This window comes from Ambystoma mexicanum, chromosome 3q (genome assembly GCF_040938575.1).
Source record: "Ambystoma mexicanum isolate Mex_15411 chromosome 3q, UKY_AmexF1_1, whole genome shotgun sequence".
NCBI classification, from domain to species: Eukaryota; Metazoa; Chordata; class Amphibia; order Caudata; family Ambystomatidae; genus Ambystoma; species Ambystoma mexicanum.
This window is the reverse complement of record NC_090926.1, coordinates 400,614,234-400,633,029: the sequence shown is the minus strand read 5'-3', so window position 1 is coordinate 400,633,029 and position 18,796 is coordinate 400,614,234. Positions and strand designations below refer to the sequence as shown.

At 45.0% G+C, this 18,796-nt stretch overlaps 1 protein-coding gene across 3 annotated transcripts in view; it reads right to left on the bottom strand.

The window, feature by feature from the left end:
• Positions 1–18,796, bottom strand: part of LOC138582632 (TBC1 domain family member 9B-like) — a 1,499,720-nt gene that overhangs the window by 887,557 nt on the left and 593,367 nt on the right. For all 3 annotated transcript variants that reach the window (XM_069654093.1, XM_069654091.1, XM_069654092.1), the window contains exon 8: positions 4,931–5,092. In XM_069654093.1, the coding sequence (XP_069510194.1) occupies positions 4,931–5,092 (162 nt within the window). The remainder of the gene's footprint in view (positions 1–4,930; positions 5,093–18,796) is intronic.

Sequence of the window (18,796 nt, the reverse complement as noted above, 5' to 3'; positions counted from 1 at the left end):
GACACGGTAGCACCGGCATGATGGTAATTCCAATGTTATACCGTCAAGCTTGTAATGAGGCCCCATGTGTTGACTTCACACACATATATCATAATGCTGTTTGCAGTTTGTTCAAAAGGCGGTCAAGTTACTTAACTGAAGCCAGGAGCCTCGCGAGGCGTCCCAGGTGGAAGATGTGCTGCGTTAACTCAACCTGGGAGAGCGCCGTAGATCACTGCTGTGCCCAGGGTTGTAATGTAATCACTGCCGCAGCCCGGGGAAAGCTGCCTGACCGTGTTCGGCTGCCGGCGCTGGTCTCCGCTCACCAGAGCATCAGAGGAACAGGCCACTAGCAGTCCCGGGATGCAAGTTCACCACCACAGCCCGGGGAAACTCAGGATTCCCGTGCCCGTCATCGCCTCCGCCTGCGCCTCTGTCAATCAACAGCACCTAACGAGGGTAGAAGGGGGCCTTATAAGCCCATGAGTGTCCACGTGCGGCACTGTATGCAGGTGCCCAGACTTCAAGGGAAATGTAGTCTGTGGGCCCAAAAAACAACATCAGGGCTTTTTCGCCCAGTCCTGTTGGCTATGGCCACAATAGCAAGCCCCCACACTCCTCACAAAGCTGGTCTTGATGGCTTCTCCAGCTGTTTTGTGTGGTGCGACAGGCGTTTCCCCTTTGCCGATTTTGCAGAGAGCTCCTACACAAACTATGACAACATCAAAGATAAAATCAGAGGCCACCAGACCGGCTTGAAACCAAACACTCAGTAAATTCTCGACATCGAAACACCCCGCGGAAGGGACTAAGACACGGCTAGAGCCTCCATGTCGAAGTAGTCAACAGTGAATGGTGAGCACTAGGACAGCGCTAATATGCTGAGGGAGCTCCGGGTTTGCCACATCCAGCCCTGATTGTCTATGAGCCTAAATGTCCTTTTCATGTTGTTTTTTTAGCAAGGGGCCCAGAGACTGGATGAATACTATCCTTCCAAGTGGTCGATTCCTTCCCTGTCCTTTAGATGCCTGTGGGATATCTTGGAACTAATAAGGCTCTCCTCCACCATGTGGCAGTCTGGCAGGCATCCAATACTTTGTCATCCCCTCTCACCAAGTTAAAAAAAGATGAAAAACATTTAAGTTGAAAGTCTGACAAAAATTTTTTAAAAAACCCACAGACACACGAACTGCAACAGAAAGTGTACCAGGGTCCTCTCTCCCATCTCAAAACAAAGAACTGACCTCAACTAATAGTACAGTGAGAAATGGGACCCTGTACTGTGTAGGGCCTTAAGAGGGGCATTTTTTGTTTACGTGTTCAGTAAAGGCTGTCCAAAGGTCCATTGACCCCCTTGGTATCTCTAAGGAAAGGTGCAGGGAAAAGCAGTTTTAATGCACTACTTTTCTATCATGGAGTGGAAATGGGCAGCAACAAACACTTTCATAACAGATGAGCATTAATTGATGTATACATATATCTCCATACACACCCTGGGATATATAGAAGCAATCTACACAGCCCCAAGACAGTGATATCAGCATCAACAATGCCTTGTCTAGGCTGTCCTGAGCTAAGCACATTGTCAAATTGGCATCTACATTGCCACCAGATCTTCCCCATGTTATATCCCCATTCCCACTGGGGGGGATCACAATCCATTCACTGCCACAAGAACCTCCTTGTGCTATGTCTCCTTCCCCATTGACATACCCTGTGGCACTCACATTGCCCCCAGAAAGGCCCATGTCACATTTCACTGTGCCATCATTTGCTCATTTGTCGAATGGTACTCATATTGCCCTGGAGCTTCCCTATTTCTCCTTAACTGCCCCATACCACTCACTGCCACAAGAACTGCCCTTGGACAAATCCCACTGCCTCTGATATAACTCATTTCACTCACTGCCCCCAGAACAGCCACTGATTTGCCCCATGCCTCTTCATCAGACACGCCCCATTTCCTCTGATTTTTTTCCCCATCACATTCACTGCCTCTAGAACTGGACCACGTCTCACACTACCGCCCACCCTAATTTAGATCATGTCATTCATTGCCCCAGTACTGCTCATGTTATTTATTGCCCCCAGACCTGTCCCACAACCCAAACTTACCCCAGGTCACTCAACTGCCACCACACACGACAGTCAACTTACCTCCTGTATTGCCCCAGGTCACCCCTGTGGCGACATGAACTGCCCCATACCAAGTCCCCTGATCCACCCACCCTCCCACCTTTACACACACATTCTTGCCTCAAAATGACATGTACCCACACATTTGCTTTTTGAAAAATAACCTTGCGCCATCAGCAAACCCGTTTCTCTTCACCTGCAGTGTTGGCTCTGGTGTGCGGGTGGAAACAGGAAGTATTAAGCAAGGTGTCAATTACCTTCCTCTCCGAGTCCTACATCTGCCATGTGGTCTCAGGGAACTGGTGCCACAGCCTCAGGAATGTGCTTCTCTGTGCATGCCTAAGACTGTACAATTTTGCCATTTCTGAGACCTGCTATATGTGGTCACCACATAGCCAGAATGTGGCCCTACAGGATCCCACGAGCGACTGGGAAAGGATTGTGTCCATCACACATGGAGTTCTATGGGCATGCACAGGCCTTATAGGTAAAAAAGATGTGCTTCCCTTCTAAGCACTTTACGTGGCATGCCGGAGTGCTCTTCAATTCAGCGGCTCTCATGCTGACTTAAAGAGGAACACTGCCATTTCCGCTGTGTCCCTCTGTAACGGATGGTGGGACACCAACCGACCGCCATTTATGATTGAGCCACCTCTGCACCCATGAGCCACATAATACAACCTGTTGGACACGGACCACCCTGCCATCTGTTGTGAGTGAAGGCCCCTCAACCTGGAAGAAATTCTTCTGGTCCCACTCCTTCCAACTTGCAGTGTTATAACCACTGGCCAATGAGATAATCATCAAAGCTGACCAACTATAAACTCAACGTACATCGCTACAATGTCTACCTGGTGGCGATACAGCCTTTAGGCTACTTGTAACACTCAAACAATCACCTAATTATTTAAATGTAATGAAGGATGAAAGGAGACCTCCAGTCTTTCCAATGCCTCCCCCTCACTTCTATATGTGTAGGTAGGTTTCTTACATGCTCTCAATGCCACCTTCAGGAAGATTAACAAAACCACTACAGCCTGCATAGCACTTCCAACTTTCCTAGTGAAATGTCTGTTTGTCAAATAAAAGCGTGGGACTATAGCACCTTGGGTTCTGGCTCCAAGTACTATTCTGTACGTCTTCAGGCTACCTCCTTGTATTGTGTTATACCTTTGAAGACCTGCATTTTAAGTCATTTTGAGCCAGTCCACATTATACCTACTTCGGCATAAACTCCCTGTACTATTTCATACTCCCTTGCCCCTCTACTCCCTGCATCTCGTTGCACATCCAAAAGACCCAGCTCATAGCACAGAATCATTCCTCCCAATTCCAGATCACTCTACTGTGCCTTTGGCCTTTGCTCTCTGTATAGGGTGAAACATTCCTAGGCCTTAGCCCCCTGCACTGCATTATTCCTTCTACGACCCAGGTCTCTGCAGAGCCTGTACTACATTATAACTCCATGGCCACAGCTCTTTGTAGCAAGAATTTTTTTTCAAACCTCAGAACTCTTATCTGCGCTACCTCTTACAGTCCAAGCTCCATGCACATAGTCGTACCTCCTTAAGTACCTCCCTATACTGCCACATACAACTACTAGTCCCCACACCCTGTCTTTCATCGTCCATCCTTGGGCTACAGCCTCCTGTATAATGCAATTCCTCCAAAAGCTCCAGCTCTCTGCACTGCGTCATACTTTCTATGGAACCAACTCCATGTTTTGTCTCCTCTCTGCAATGGCCCATCTAGTTTCAATGTACCACCTAGGTGCCAGCACACTGTACTGTGCTAAACCACGTAGGTCCTTAACTCCCTATACTTTGGCATACCTCAGAGTCGAAACCTGCCTGTACTATGTAGTATATCACGTGGATCACAGCTGTCCGTACTGCATATTCTTAGTTCTTAGCTCTCTGTAGTAGGTCATACCTCATCCAGATTCAGATACACATATTCGTTGTATATTGTACAGTGTTTAGCTCATTGGGTCCGCATTTCCTGCACAGTGATAGTCTCAGCTCCCTTAAATCCATTGGCCCCAGCTACCTGCACTACACTATCTCCATGGGGTCCTAGACTCACTTCTATATTTTGCCACCTCAAAGTCTTCTTCCTAGAAATGATCTGTGCTCCACTAGACCCAGATCCATTTATTTCTCTGTACCGATTATGATCCTCTTCAGCACTGTATCTCTGGGCTCAGTACCCTGTAGTAAAATCTAGCCTAAGATATTAGTACTATAGTGTGTCTGAACACAGCTTCCTGCACTACGTCATACATTCAAGGTGCCAACACCTATACTTCGTCATACCATCTAAGCCTCCAACTCCATGTCGTGCCAAACGGCCACTAAGCTCCAGATACATGCATTGCAATTTAACATGGAGGCTTCCGCCCAATGCACTGCATACCTCCTACAGCCTCAACTCCCTGTACTGTGTCATGCAACTCTTGGTCCCAGCAATATTTATTGTAAACCACCTCCTAGGTACCAGCTCCCTGTACAGCTTCATTGTTCCTCATTATCTAGATCACTGTACAGAGCCTTAACGTATTTGGTATTATCTACCTGTAAAGCATCACAACCACCTCTGCTACATGTACTGCTGCGTCTTCCTGATCATACTTTCCCTATACTATCTCAGTCCCCAGTTATTTTTACTGAATCATACTTATTTGCCACCAAACTTCTATATTGCATTTTAACTCTTCTGGTTATTTGTCCCTTTACCATGCCTTACCTCATGGAGCCACATCTTCCTGTATTGCTTTGTATCTTCCCAGATCCAAGCTACTTGTATAGTGACATACCTCCTTTGGCCCAAGCTCTCCCACAGAGTTCCCAAGGTAAAGTTTCAGGAGCCCCTGGGATGCGGTTGGGGCCTCCCCAGCACCAAGATGATCAAGATGGTTGCTTGCAGTGAAAATGGTCCCTTGAGTCGGCGGGCCGCTTGGGGGCATTACAGGAAGCTCCTGCATCAAAAAGAAAGGCAGAGAGATAATTGACAAGGAGTACTTAACACAGTCCCTGATACATTTCTCATTGAGCAGTCAATATTGACATATTAAGGTTTTCTGGAACTTCCCGAGGGGAAAATTATATATTTGATTATTAGAGTTTAGTGTGCATTTAGATTGGGATACGTTTGCATGTGTATTGCGTACGGTGCACCTGTTAGCAGGAGGCAAATATCCATACAAAACTAGGAAGAAGAGTTGTTAAAGAGCTGTAACAATTGCATTTGTGTGTTTATAAGGAAAACTCATATTCCTAGTCATAGCTAAGGTGCTACATGAACCGTGGCAGTGAGTACAAGCTCATGTGTGTCCACCGTCACTTTGTGAGATTACGAGAATACTTGTGGCATAGGGGATGCAATTCAACACCTTTATTAGGTATGCTCAAAGGCGACAGGTTGGAGTTAGTCAAAGGGATTCAATTGATGAGGGGTATCTTCCCCTAACACAAAAGCATGGTCTACAGAGGTAAAACAGTGCCCATGATGGCACTAAGCAAAAGAAAGTGACAACGGTTACTGGTGGTTTTGACGATTCTCTTGCTTTTTCCAGACCTCAACAGGTTGGCCGAAGTTCAGTTTTCTAATTATTTCACTTTTGACCTTGGTCCTATCTCCAAAGGTGACTACTGCTCATCAGATGTGGGGCTTTCCACTACAAACAAAAAGATAAGCTGCATAAAACACAGATACATAGTAAGGTCTGCTGTAAAAGACCTAGTGCCTTAATCCTGGTTACCCACAGCCTAATATTTAGAGCCTCAGGGATGTAGCTCTCTACTTACTTATTGACTCACTAACAGTCTTACGGATACAGCACGCATATCAATTCTTGGTTAACTCTAAAAGACAGGGATATAGTGCCTGGCGCACACCTTTGTGTTTCTTACTTTTCCGCTTGATCCCAGCTTTGGCCCTAGCTTTGGCCCCGCTTGCTAATGGGTTGGCTTCCCTGGCTCCTCACCATAGCAAACACCTACAAGTACATTTAACTCCCCCCTTGATTCAGGGGATCCCTTAACAGCAGGAATTCTATCAGCTCATGTCAGGGTATTACCATTTATTTTACCAGCATCTCCCCTATTACCAGTATATCTTCCCTCCCTGCCAGGGTTGTTGTCAGGTTGAAGTTATCACCCACCAACCAAAGATCACCCTCTTTGGCTACAGAAAACAGCAGGCACAAAATCTCTCCTTCTGGCTAGAGAATATGCTACAGCGCACTGTAGGTTTGCAGCAATTAGACCCCCTTGCTCTACAACTTGAGTCTGTGTTTGACTCAAGGTCTTCTGTGGACAGAAGCAGTTCCTTCTTCCTTGGATGTGTTCATTACCAAACAGCTGAATGGCAGTCCTGGTTAGGATCTGAGCTTCCTCTCCCCCAGCATATTCTCTCTGGACCACTGTTCCAACTGCACAAATTCCTGTTCTTTCTGCCTCCCTTTTATAGGTCTGTGCCAGACTTTTATTGTCCGCTAGGCTGCAGGAATGGTTCTTCCAGTGCACTTGTGTCCTGTGACGGATGTATTTGTCCATGCTGCAGTTCCCCCTCCTCTCCTCCAGTTAATTAATATCTCCCAGGTATGGGCTACTTTCTCCCCTTGATTATGTATTGGTTTGTTGCTTAAGTCTCCTGGCGTGGATAGAGGGCTCAAAGCCTCAGTCCACCATCTTGCAATCATTTATACGTGGTGTTGCTGAAGTATGGCCATGCACTGCCATGCTAAGTGTGCCAAGTGTACCAAAGAGTCTTCTACCCAGGGGGATGATTGCAGGTCTAAATGCTGCTCAAGTTCTGGGAGGGATGCGCAAGCAGTACTCTGTCTTTACTGCAGTCTCCCGCTGCTTGCCTTTGCTTCGCCCCGAGAGCTCTGCAGGGAGTAAGGACCCATAAGCTTGCACTTCTCTGCACAATAAAGTATTGGTCATGGGTAATATGTGTGCTTTTGCCAGTGAATTCTTGCCGGATCTGGGGTTGATGATCATAGCATTCACCTTTGCTCTTACCACTACAAGGAAACCCATAACTGGCAATGGCGGTTCAAAAGAGGTGAGGGAGTCTGGAAGGTCCTCCCTTTTAGCACCTTCAGGAAGCTGTTCCACAGCATTTGTGGGCATTCTGGCCTCCAGAGTCTGCCTATCCTCCTCATTTGGTCCGTCAAAGCCTCTATCAAGATGGGCAGAATCATGCAGACATGCTGAGGGAAAAGGAGGAGTAGGAAAGAAAAGGATGAAGAAGGGAGAGGTGGAGGGTGGTGAAGGGCATGAAGATAGGATGAGGAGAGAAGCACAACGAGGGAGGGAGAGAAAAGATGAAGGGAGGGGTTAATGGTGTTGACAGGTGCATCTAAATGTCTTCCATCAACATGGATAGGCTCTTGCAGACAATTTAAGCACCTTTGAGGTCAGTTTATAAATACATACAGACATTTTAAAGGGCTAGTTCGGTCAGAAATGTTATTAGCCCAATCGATCGGGCATGTATTTTGGAGCATACATCGATAGTTCTTAAAATAAATTCCAATGCAACATACCCACGTTTTTCTCACTTTAACACATGCGAAAACGACAAGTCGGGTACTGCCATCTTGTGCTAATCTTATCCGTTGATGCATCGCCCTAAGTGCAAGTGCCCTCACAGCACTAATTCAGATCACCCGCTCCCAACGCTGACATCACTAGACACTCGAGCCCCATTTTACAACCCCAATTCACGTCTCATGTCAACGTCCTCTGTGCACAATCTATCGACGTGTCTCAATGGAAATGCCAAGATGCCTAGTTCCTTGACCAGTGTAAGCAAACCCTTCCTGATCACACAACAGAGTTTCTTTTTCCTTCATGCCAGTATTTCATTTCGAGCTTCACTGACTTGGTTCTGCTCTGTTCAGCTATCCGCCAAGTACGACACACTGAAAACCATTACTTATACTGCCTAAAATGAATTAACTCAGTAGTTGCTTTTCATTTCTTATATTATGTACAAATGTCGTTACTAAACCATATTTAAACATGTCTCTTTGCGAACTTTTAACGTTTGAGCTAATCGATCTTGTCTTTTTTCATTATGTGTTTTTGTAACATGGCTGTTTCTTCGCTTGTCTTTCTTTAACATTCAATGATAATGAACAGGAAACCTCTTTTCTTTACTGTATACAAACAAAAACGTTTTTATTTACCAGACTGTTGAATCTGTCCTTATTCACTATTCAGGAACTATGGCAACAATTCAGCCCTACCTGTATGAGCCCGAATATTTAAAAGAGGAAATAATTGAAAGAGAAAAAACTTGACAATGTGGAATCAGATGAAAGTCATGAGGATCAATCACTGAAGGCCTGACCCAGTCGCATGGAACACATTTCCACCTGGTGTACACCTTGCCATCGTTGTAAGCTTATGCCTACTCTGGTGGAGAACTGCTGTTGCAGGGAAAAAACGTGTCTGCTTGGCCTAAATTGCAGAAGAAGACACACCACTGCTATCTATTACCAAGCTGCATGACTTCAGGGCTGCCTGATTTACAAGATCCGTTTTGCGCAGGATGATGGTCCTTATGCACGAACTTCAAGCTACAGTTCGTCCTCATAATCCAAGTAACGAGTATGTTCAATCTTTATATGTTGTGTGTTTGATGACGGAGACGACTAACATAATATGTTGTTCCCCTACATCAATATATCTTCGATGGATCACTGACAAAATAATTTTTCTGTAAATTGAGTAAATTACTCATTCTAATCTGAAATCAAAGTGTTCATCTTTAGATTTATTGTCCGAACAATTATGTTTCTTTCACTTGGAAGCATCTCCCAAACTGTTTTTGCTGCAATGTGCGTTCACATTTCTAATTGATCATACTTTAAATCACAAGTACCGTCAGTATTTCATACGAAAAGGTACTTTTTCAAGCATAACAATGCCTTACATTTTACAAGGTAGTACAAACAAAAAAAAGCAATTATTGGGTTAATTCAAGTAAACTATTTCTGCATCTCTAACACAGGTGGTACAGACTTGTGGCATATCGTGCCTTTACATGGTGGATTCATGGCAGACTGTGATTTCGCCTTCAACAAGTAATATCTTCCTGTGTGGTTTGAGCCATTCGTGATGAATTCCCCAGTGACCACGAACAATACGTGGATTTATACAGACAGTACCTCGACCGCAGCAGTATAATTTGTAGTGTCATTGCCATCCACTTTACCAAACTAAATACAAAAATTCAAAAATGAGTTAACCTGAATAGTTGTTAGAATGTTTTTCTAAGTCCACAACATGTCCAAACATCTAAGAGTATCATAAAAGATTGGTGTGCTTTAAAAAGTTTACTGGCCTATCGTGCTCCCCTCATCCACATCCATCCCTCCTTTGCTATCAATGGCTGTTTGCACCTGTGGGCATGCACTCGTAAGGGGGCTGGGAGGATGGGAACGCTGAAGGTGCTGAATACCATGTACACCACAAAGGGTTCTTTCGTATAGGGACCCTTATCCACCTAGCCACCCCAGGCCCAGTGTCTCCAGACTCCCCTTTGACAACCTCATCCCTGCAATCAACATATGTCTGTGTCCTTTGACTGTGTTCCGGGCCTATTGCGCTTGCTTCTTCCACATCCACCCCCCTCTACTATCAATGACAGTTCGCACCTGTGGGCATGCGATCGCAAGAAGGCTGCACTGGCAGGATTGAGGCGGTCAAACATTGTCTAGGAGGCCTGGTGGGTGTGAACAAACACGTTAGACATTCACAAACACACCCACTTCTGTAATCCTATATAAACACTGTGGGAGTTAATAAGAAAACATCTGTGAGATCAACAACGAATATCGCCAGCTGTCCACTTTTGACCCTGCTTGTTCCTCTAAGTAATGGTCAGTCAACCTTTACTATTGTTTTCTGTAGTGTCAACGTTCTCTCCTAGGCCACTTTCTATTGCTTTATACTCAATGTACATCCTACTCTCATTTCTTTTATTCACAAAGTCTACACCATTATCAACCGTACTACGCATTGTCTCTGTAATTAGCACCTAACATTACAGAGTATTGTTTCCAAATGTAATCTTTTGTAGTGCATGTTTGCTTTAGGTGCCATTTTTTATAAAGTACTTTATTTTTTAATTATCAAAGGAATAGGATGTTTGATTTTTGTAATGGTAATATTTATTTATATTTCTTTAACAGATCATAGGGACAATCCAACAATGCCTTCTTGCATCATTTTGGGCTGCACTAACAGCAGCCATGCTTAAAGTCAGAGTACAGTCCTGCATGTATTTCCAAAGGATTACATTTAATAAGAAAATGGCCCTTTAGCTGCGGATTACCAGCGTCAGAAATTGAAAGCAGAGCCAAGGATGTTTTTGATGATGTGAGGGGCAATTGATTCAGTGTCTGTAGAGTGCACTTCTCAGTAGATATGTATGTACAATCACAGTAAACTAAAAAGCGTCGCCCCAGAGTCCTTCGCACGCTGACCCAGGTGAGAAGTGAACGTTGAATTTTTAAATGTATTTTACCATTTAAAAAATGTGACTGTATAATATGTCTTATAAATGACCACTCAATATATTGAAATAGTCTGAACAGGTAACATAATGAACGTTTTTCAGTTTTGGGGAAAATTTCCATTGATATTTTCTTACACAAGTTTCCTTTGTGACAGGATGTACTGTGATTTGTACATTTTGAACTTTAGATTACTTTGTGTATCCCTACTTTAGAGATACTCGAATAGTTCAGTGTAACGGGAGCCTTTCCAAACACACACTCACACTGCGTCCTTTAAAAATAGGTAATTTTTTAAAAAATGATCATGTCTGTCATTATGTAGACCGCACTGATGCAATTGCAGACCGTTACCATGGAGAAAACCAAAGACGCGTCCAACATCCTAATGGTGAGGCCAAGCAACTTGCACACAACCCTTTTTTTTATCGTTTTTGATATGGTCTAAATTATAATACTAATGTCCATTTTCTATTGAACAATGGTATGAATATATACATTGATTAAAGGACCGTGATGCTACATCGACCACTATTCCGAGTCAACAGCAACCTCACTTACCTTTCAAGTAATTGTTAAACGTAAATATTCCTTCAGTTACGACTATACAAAATATGTATTGATTATTATGTATAATATTAGCTTTTGATATAAACTGGCTTGTAGGCTTCTTTGTCAATATCTATCATCTTTTACACACGTCATTTTATTATGTTAGATCTTTATTATTACAATTACTGCTATATATGTGGAGGCTGGAACTTCAACAACGTACTATTCTTCTACTGCAACCGGTCTGGTGGACGAGGTATGAGAAGTGATAATTTATTGATTAATACTAATGGTTAGTAACACCATCTTATTTACATTTAAGATTACTTTTTTGGTAATTTGCAATACTGTGAGCAAATTGTAAAGCCTTAGATCAACAACCTTGATGTATTTATTTCAGAAACACATGCAACAATGAAATTAAACCTTCAGAAAAATGCACGGTCACTGAATAACTGACCCTTTCACTATATGAATGGTGTATGTTAGTTTATAAACTTTAGCCGCTTAGCGAAAAATGGAATCGTTGAAACAAAATAACATTACAATGCATTAAAGGGGTCACAATTTAATCAATTTGTTTTGCAGGATGATCTCACACGAACTCCCTGCAACATCTCTGAAGTTTATCCGGTACAGTTTTCAAATATGTCATTTTAAAATGTTACATGTACACAGTGTTCGACTTGATGTCAATACTAATTAAAAAATTTGAATCAGACGATTAACCATTTCGTTTCACATAGTTTAACTTCTATTGTAAGTTCGACAATCATTAAATCAACTTTCTCAAGATGTACTTTGTGAGATCAAAGATTTGAACATTACATTGTTTAACAATTTAATCAATGTTCTTAGAATTTGTTACGTACAAGGAATGTACTACTGAAGCGGTCAATGTGAAGAGACATGGACAAGAGGTATACATAAGATATTGTAAAATACAATTTATCATCCATTTTAACTCATGTAAATTTAATATGTTCTAACGGTTTCCATAGTGATATGTTATATATGTTTATATGATTTTTCAAGTTGAAGAGCAAATTTCAAGATTCATACAATTTCCAAATGCTGTTTTCCAGCTTGGTCTAGGGGTAGGCAAATCCAATTTGACTATTTCAATGGTACATAACAGAAAGGTTTTGAAAAGAAAATAAGTTGTTCATCAGTTATTTTATTGATATAAAATGTTTATGTTGTAATTCATATATTCTGTACGTGTGCTATAAATTATGCTTTTTTTCTCTTCGATTACAGGCCTAGGAAGAAGAGGATCATAGAGACTCAGATCTACACAAACTAATGATGTTGCTTGCCAAACCGTTGTCACTTAGGAACAACTACATTTTGTGGCTTAGCATGGTCCTCGCAAGATTCAGTGTTTTGATGCAGATGTCCAGTGACTGGAATTTGAATTAAATATCAGCAGTGACACATGGAAAGTAACCCTGGATCATTGTTACAATACACATTGTCACCCAGAAGAAACACAACACAGAAGATGTTTCAGAATTGCTTGCAGAACCGCTCACACAATCCACACCCTCTAAAGAAATGCTATCTAAGAAACAGACAATGTTCCCTGTTTCCCCAATACATGTGAACAAATCAGAAATTTCACACACAGAAATAACCAAAGCACCTGATTGACGATTGTGCTCGTGATGTGTACTTCACTCTTCCGGACTTATCCATCACCATGGAATAGCAAACCAGAATACTTCTGGACGATTGGCTATTAAGGGAACCAAAGTACATTGCATTCGACATTTGCCAGACTGAGATTATGAAAATGTTTAAATGTGATCATAAATTGCATAGGAGAATTTGTGGGGAGCCATAGGTGAAGTTTACTTGTGTAGTCAAAGGTACCAACCTGAAGATCAAGAGTAGCTGTGTACACCACCATAACTCATTTTCATGGTGTGCTCAACCCATACTTGCAAATCTGCCTGGTGGAAATGTACTTTGTTCATCTGCTTGGTTGTTTAGCAGAACATACAGTACAATTTCAAGTTTTTCTAACTTTGTGGGACTCGAGTTCCTTTCAAAAACCCAGTACTACTAATATCAGAAGGATTTCTTGTTCCCTGCTTTTAGCCAGGCAAGGACACTCAAACAGATGTCAATGGACAATGCTCACGATATCAAAAGGCTCTGGCTTGACAGGGTGACAGTCCAGCTTTTTCTACTAAATACTGCACTTACCACTTCTAAGACATGGAAACCAAACAAATTGTGGGTTTGGTCATTGTGCAAGTATCTGTATGAACATCTTCTGTTGCCATGGAAAAGAACAAGTTACTTCTTACCTGGTAACGTTCTTTCGACGGGATGTTCCTCCGACGTATTCCTTATCTTTGATAATACGCTTCCAGCTTGCTGGCCTCGGAAATTTTTTCTGTAGAGGGCGCTGCGCGTCGACGTCCGCCGAGTCGATGTCCCTCGACGGCCACTGTATCGGCACCGACGTCACCATGCCCATAAATAGCCACGTGCTGCGTCCGTTGCTCAGTTCCGTTTTGTAGCATAAGAAAAGACATGCCTGAATTGGTTAGTGACCTTGAAGGAGCGTAAGCTGCAACCACAAGGGAAGTTATCACTGCGGGGATGGATGGGAGGGGCGATGAGGAATACGTCGGAGGAACATCCCGTCGAAAGAACGTTACCAGGTAAGAAGTAACTTGTTCTTCGAAGGGATTGTGTCCTCCGACTTATTCCTTATCTTTGATAGACTCCCATAGCAGTGGCATGTAATTGGAGGAGTGAGTGATAGTGTTATGTATCCCTTTAGGGATGGACCGAATGTAATACGGCCTTGCCAAATCTGGTCTCTTGAGCAGTGGAGGAATCCAGATTGTAAAATTTTGTTAATGTATGTGCGGACGACCATGTGGCAGCCGCACATATGTCCCGGACTGGTACCCCTCTCTGGAGAGCCAAAGAGGCCGCGATACCCCTGGTTGAATGAGCCCTGAGATTTTGGGGTGGCACTTTCCCTGCTAGTCTATAACATTCCAAGATGGTCAAAATAATCCACCTGGAGATGGTTTGTTTTGTTATGGGTAGTCCCAACTTGTGACCTGAGTATCCTACAAACAGTTGGTCTGCTTGCCTGATCCTAGCAATTCTGCTGATGTAAAAGCTGAGACCTCGCCTAGGGTCCAGCACATGTAGCCTTTCCTCCTCTTTCCCCGGATGGGGAGGAGGGTAGAATGAAGGCAAGGTAATTTTCTGAGTAATATGAAATTCAGAAACCACCTTTGGGAGGAAATTAGGCTTCACCTGTAGGACAACTTTGTCCTTGTGGAAGATTGTATGTGGGGGATTACAGGAGAGAGCTTGTAGCTCACTCACCCTCCTAGCAGATGTTAGTGCTACCAATAGGACAGTTTTAAGCGTGAGAAATCTCAACGCGCAAGAGTGAAGAGGTTCGAATGGAGTGCCCATTAGGAAGTTTAAGACTAAATTTAAGTCCCATAAGGGAACCTGGGATGGTTTTGGAGGGTAAACATTAGATAGACCCTTGAGAAATTGTACCACTAGAGGAATTTTGAAATACGATGGTTCCTCCGCAGTGCGCTTGAAGATGGAAAGCGCTGCGAGATAGCCTTTTACAGTGCCAACTTAAAGGCCTGAGTTTGCCAAGTGGAGTAGAAACGATAACACCGTTGGTGTACCACATGAAAAAGGGTCGATATTCTCTTCCCTACACCAGCTGCAAAACTTGTTCCAACGGCAGCGGTATAAAGACTTTGTTGCTGGTCTTCTGGCCGAAAGCAACACCTCCATGACGTCATCAGGGAGATCCCAATCCTTGTACCTCAACCTTTCAGAAGCCAAGAGTGAAGGTTGAGGGCTCTGGTGTCTGGATGGAGAACCTGACCTCCCTTCTGCGAGAGAAGATTCTCTGAGTGGAAGACAGATTGGAGGAAAGATGGACATATCTAGAAGGTCCGGGTACCATGTTCTCCTGGCCCAATCCGGGGCAATTAGGATCATGGTTCTCCGGAATCTTCTTAACCTCCTGATCATTTGAGGAATAACAGGAACTGGTGGGAACGCGTAAAGGAGTGGAAACTCCGTCCACTACGAACGCATCTCCTAGAGCTCCTCTCGGGGGAAATTCCCTTGAACAAAACAGATCGCACTTCCTGCTGGTGCTTGTGGCGAACAGATCCACCTGAGAGGTTCCCCAAAGGGTGAAGATCTCTTGAAGGACTTCCTGAGCTAGCTCTCACTCGTGGGAGACTGTGCTGTGCCTGCTCAGAGCGTCCGCGGTCAAGTTCTTCTCTCCGGCTAGGTGGACTGCCGATAGAGAGATTCCTTCCCGAATTGCCCAACACCAGAGCTGCATTGCCTCTCTGCACAGTGGCAGTGATCCTATGCCTCCTCTTTTGTTGAGGTAGTGCATGGCCACCATGTTGTCCGTCATTATTAGGACATTTCTCCCCTGTACTGATGGCAGGAAAGCTTTCAGCGCTAGTCTGATCGCTCTCAGCTCTAATAGGTTGATGTGTAGTCTGGACTCCGATGGAGACCAACGACCGCTGATGGTCAAGTCGTTGGCATGGGCTCCCCACCCTGTGAGCGAGGCGTCTGTGACTACTGTGATCTCCGGCCATGGTTGCCAAAACGGTTCTCCTTTCAAGATGTTCTCTGGATAGGCCCACCATTGAAGGTCGTGGGCTACCCTATCCGGAATCCGGAGGAGATCTGTCATTCTCCCTGAGAATTGTGACCACTGACTTCTCAGTGCCCACTGAAGAGATCTCATTCTCAGGCGAGCCTCTGGCACAAGGAAATGTAGGATGCCATGAGGCCTAGCAATCTCAAAAAAGTCGAAGGCTGGGAGACGTTGGGCATTTTGAAACTTGGTGACCATCTATAGAATATCTTGAGCCCTCACCTCTGGTGGCGAGGCTTTTCCCAGGGAAGTGTCCAGGACCGCTCCAATGAACTGGAATCTCTGTGATGGTATCATCTGTGACTTCTTTAAATTGAGGGAGAAGCCCAGTCTGTGAAGGAAGAGGCAGACATAATCTAGCTGGGTCTGGGCCTGTTCCGAAGCTACAGCCCTGATCAGCCCATCGTCCAGGTAGGGGTAGACGTGGATCCCTTCCCTCAGACTCGCCGCCACTACCGACATCATCTTGGTGAAGACCCTCGGGGCAGAGGTCAGCCCAAATGGCAGAACTCGAAATTGATGAGTCACCAATTGCGAACCTCAGGTATTTCCTGTGTTTGAGATGGATTGGCACATGGAAATAAGCATCCTGAAGGTCCAGAGATACCAGCCAGTCCTGGAGCTGGAGGGCCTGAAGGATCTGAGAGAGAGTTACCATCTTGAACTTGTCCTTCCTGAGGAACTTGTTCAACTCTCATAAGTCCAGGATGGGTCTCAGTCCTCCGTCCTTTTTTGGTATGAGAAAGTAGGGGGGGAGTACCAGCCCTTGTTCCTGTCCGCTACAGGTACCGGTTCTATGGCACCTTTCTCTAGCAGGTCTATAATTTCCTGCAAAAGAAGCGGATCTGGAAATTTTAGAGAGCTGTTACGCGGTGGATGACTCTGAGGGATGTGTAGAAAGGGTAGGCAGTAACCTTGGGCAACTGTCTCCAATGCCCAAGCATCTGACGTTATAGCCTGCCATTCCGTCAGATGGTGAGTTATTGTGTGGGAAGGCCTCAGAGTGGTTTGGGGGCGGCTGATGCAGATGCCGAGGGTAAAGAGGCACCTGCTGCTGCTGCGGCCTTAGTACTTTTGACCAGTCCACCTCGGGTGGATCTCCTTTGGCCTCTTTGAGCCGTCTGTCCTCTGCCTTTCCCGAATGCGGAATAATAGCGAAAGGACTTTCCTCTCCCAGAGGTTCCTGAGGGGCGAAAGGGAGTTTGGCGGATAGCAGCTCCTAAGGATTTTGCTGCTGCTTTAGAAGTCTGCAACTTTTCCAGACTGTCATCAGCCTTTTTCCCGAATAATGAAGAGCCGTCAAAGGGCATATTCAAAAGTCTGACCTGTACATCAGGGGCAAAGCCCGACATTCACAACCACGCCTGCCTGCGGATTGTTGTACTTGCGGCCATGGCCCTGCTGATACTGTCAGCGGAATCGATGCCAGTTTGAAGTGATTCGCACATGGCATCTTTGCCATCTTTAATAATGTTAAGGAAGGCTTCCTTTTCCTCTCCTTCGGGTATGCAGTCAGCCACTGTTGAAGCACACTCCCATAGTGTGTGACTGAACCTGGCGAGCGTACAGGTGGCGTTGATGGACTTCAACGCCAGACTACAGACAGAGAAGACTTTCTTTGCCATAGAGTCGTACCTCTTGTCATCCCTATCCTCTGGGACAGTAGGGTAAGCAGTCCTACTGCTGGATGAGGTTGCCGCTTGAACCACCAGGCTCTCTGGGGTCGGGTGTTTCGACAGGTATTCAGGGTCAGCAGCCGCTACCCTATACTTGGTTGACAATCTTTTATTGACTGCAGGGATAACTTCGAGAGTTTCCCAATTAGATGCAATTTTTCTTAGTAGGGCTGCATGGAAGGGGACCACCGGGTCCTCCTGTGGGCCTTTGTCCAATATATCTGTTAGGTTATCCTGTTGGAAAACAGGTGAAGGCGCAGACCAACCCATAAACTCAATTATTCATGCCATCAGGGTTCTATATGGTGTTTCGGCATTTTCCCTGGGTCTGGCTTAACAAATTCCACTTCTGGGGAAGTGTCCAGCCCACTTGCCTCATGTAGTGACTCCTGTAGTTCCTTCAGCCTTCTTTCCTCAGAGGTGAAATCCTCTGCAGTAGGCAGTGTGGTTCTCTGTAATCCGAATGTTTCCTGGTCAGAATCTTCCCCTTCTTCATAAATTGAAGAAAGTCCAGGGTATTCTGACCTCTGAAATGGAGTAAAACCCATTTCTAAGGCAGAAGGAGCCAAACTCGTCGTTATTAGACAAGAAAACGTCAATGTCGTCGACGCCGATGTACTGGCTTCGAAGGCGCCGAAAACGGCGTCATAAAAACTGGAAAGGGTCTCGAAGAACTCGAGAGGATCGGGATCCTACTCGAGGGCATAGACGACAGTCTTGGCGTCGTGCCGGAGGCCCTTGAAATCACTGTTGGCTCTGGGGTGGCCTTGGTCTTCTCTTTCATCGGCGTTGGCGTCGACGATGGCGTCGAGTCGATCGGCCGATGCGTCGAGGAACCCTTCGACAACGGCGTTGATGGCGCCGATCCGTGGGTCGAAGGAATCTTCGGCGACAGCGTCGAAGGAATCCTCGACGACGGCGAAGACGGTGCCTTCTTACCCGACGGCTCATGGCGCTCTCGGGTGGAATGCTTCGCCGGGTGCTGCGACCCGCGGCGTTTTGATTTTTTGGGTTTTTCAGCCAGGTATCACCCTCAGCTGTCTTCGAGGGGGTCGAGGCCGCGTTCTCGAAGACACTTAACATTTTCTTTCTGAATTCCTCCCACTCAGCTTGAGAACTGTGTTTGGTGGGACAGGAGACTCTTTCTGGGGACACAGAAGACGAGGAATGGGACCTTCGATGTCTCTTTTTTGAGTGTCTAGATCTCGACGAATGGTGGGAGCTGCTTCG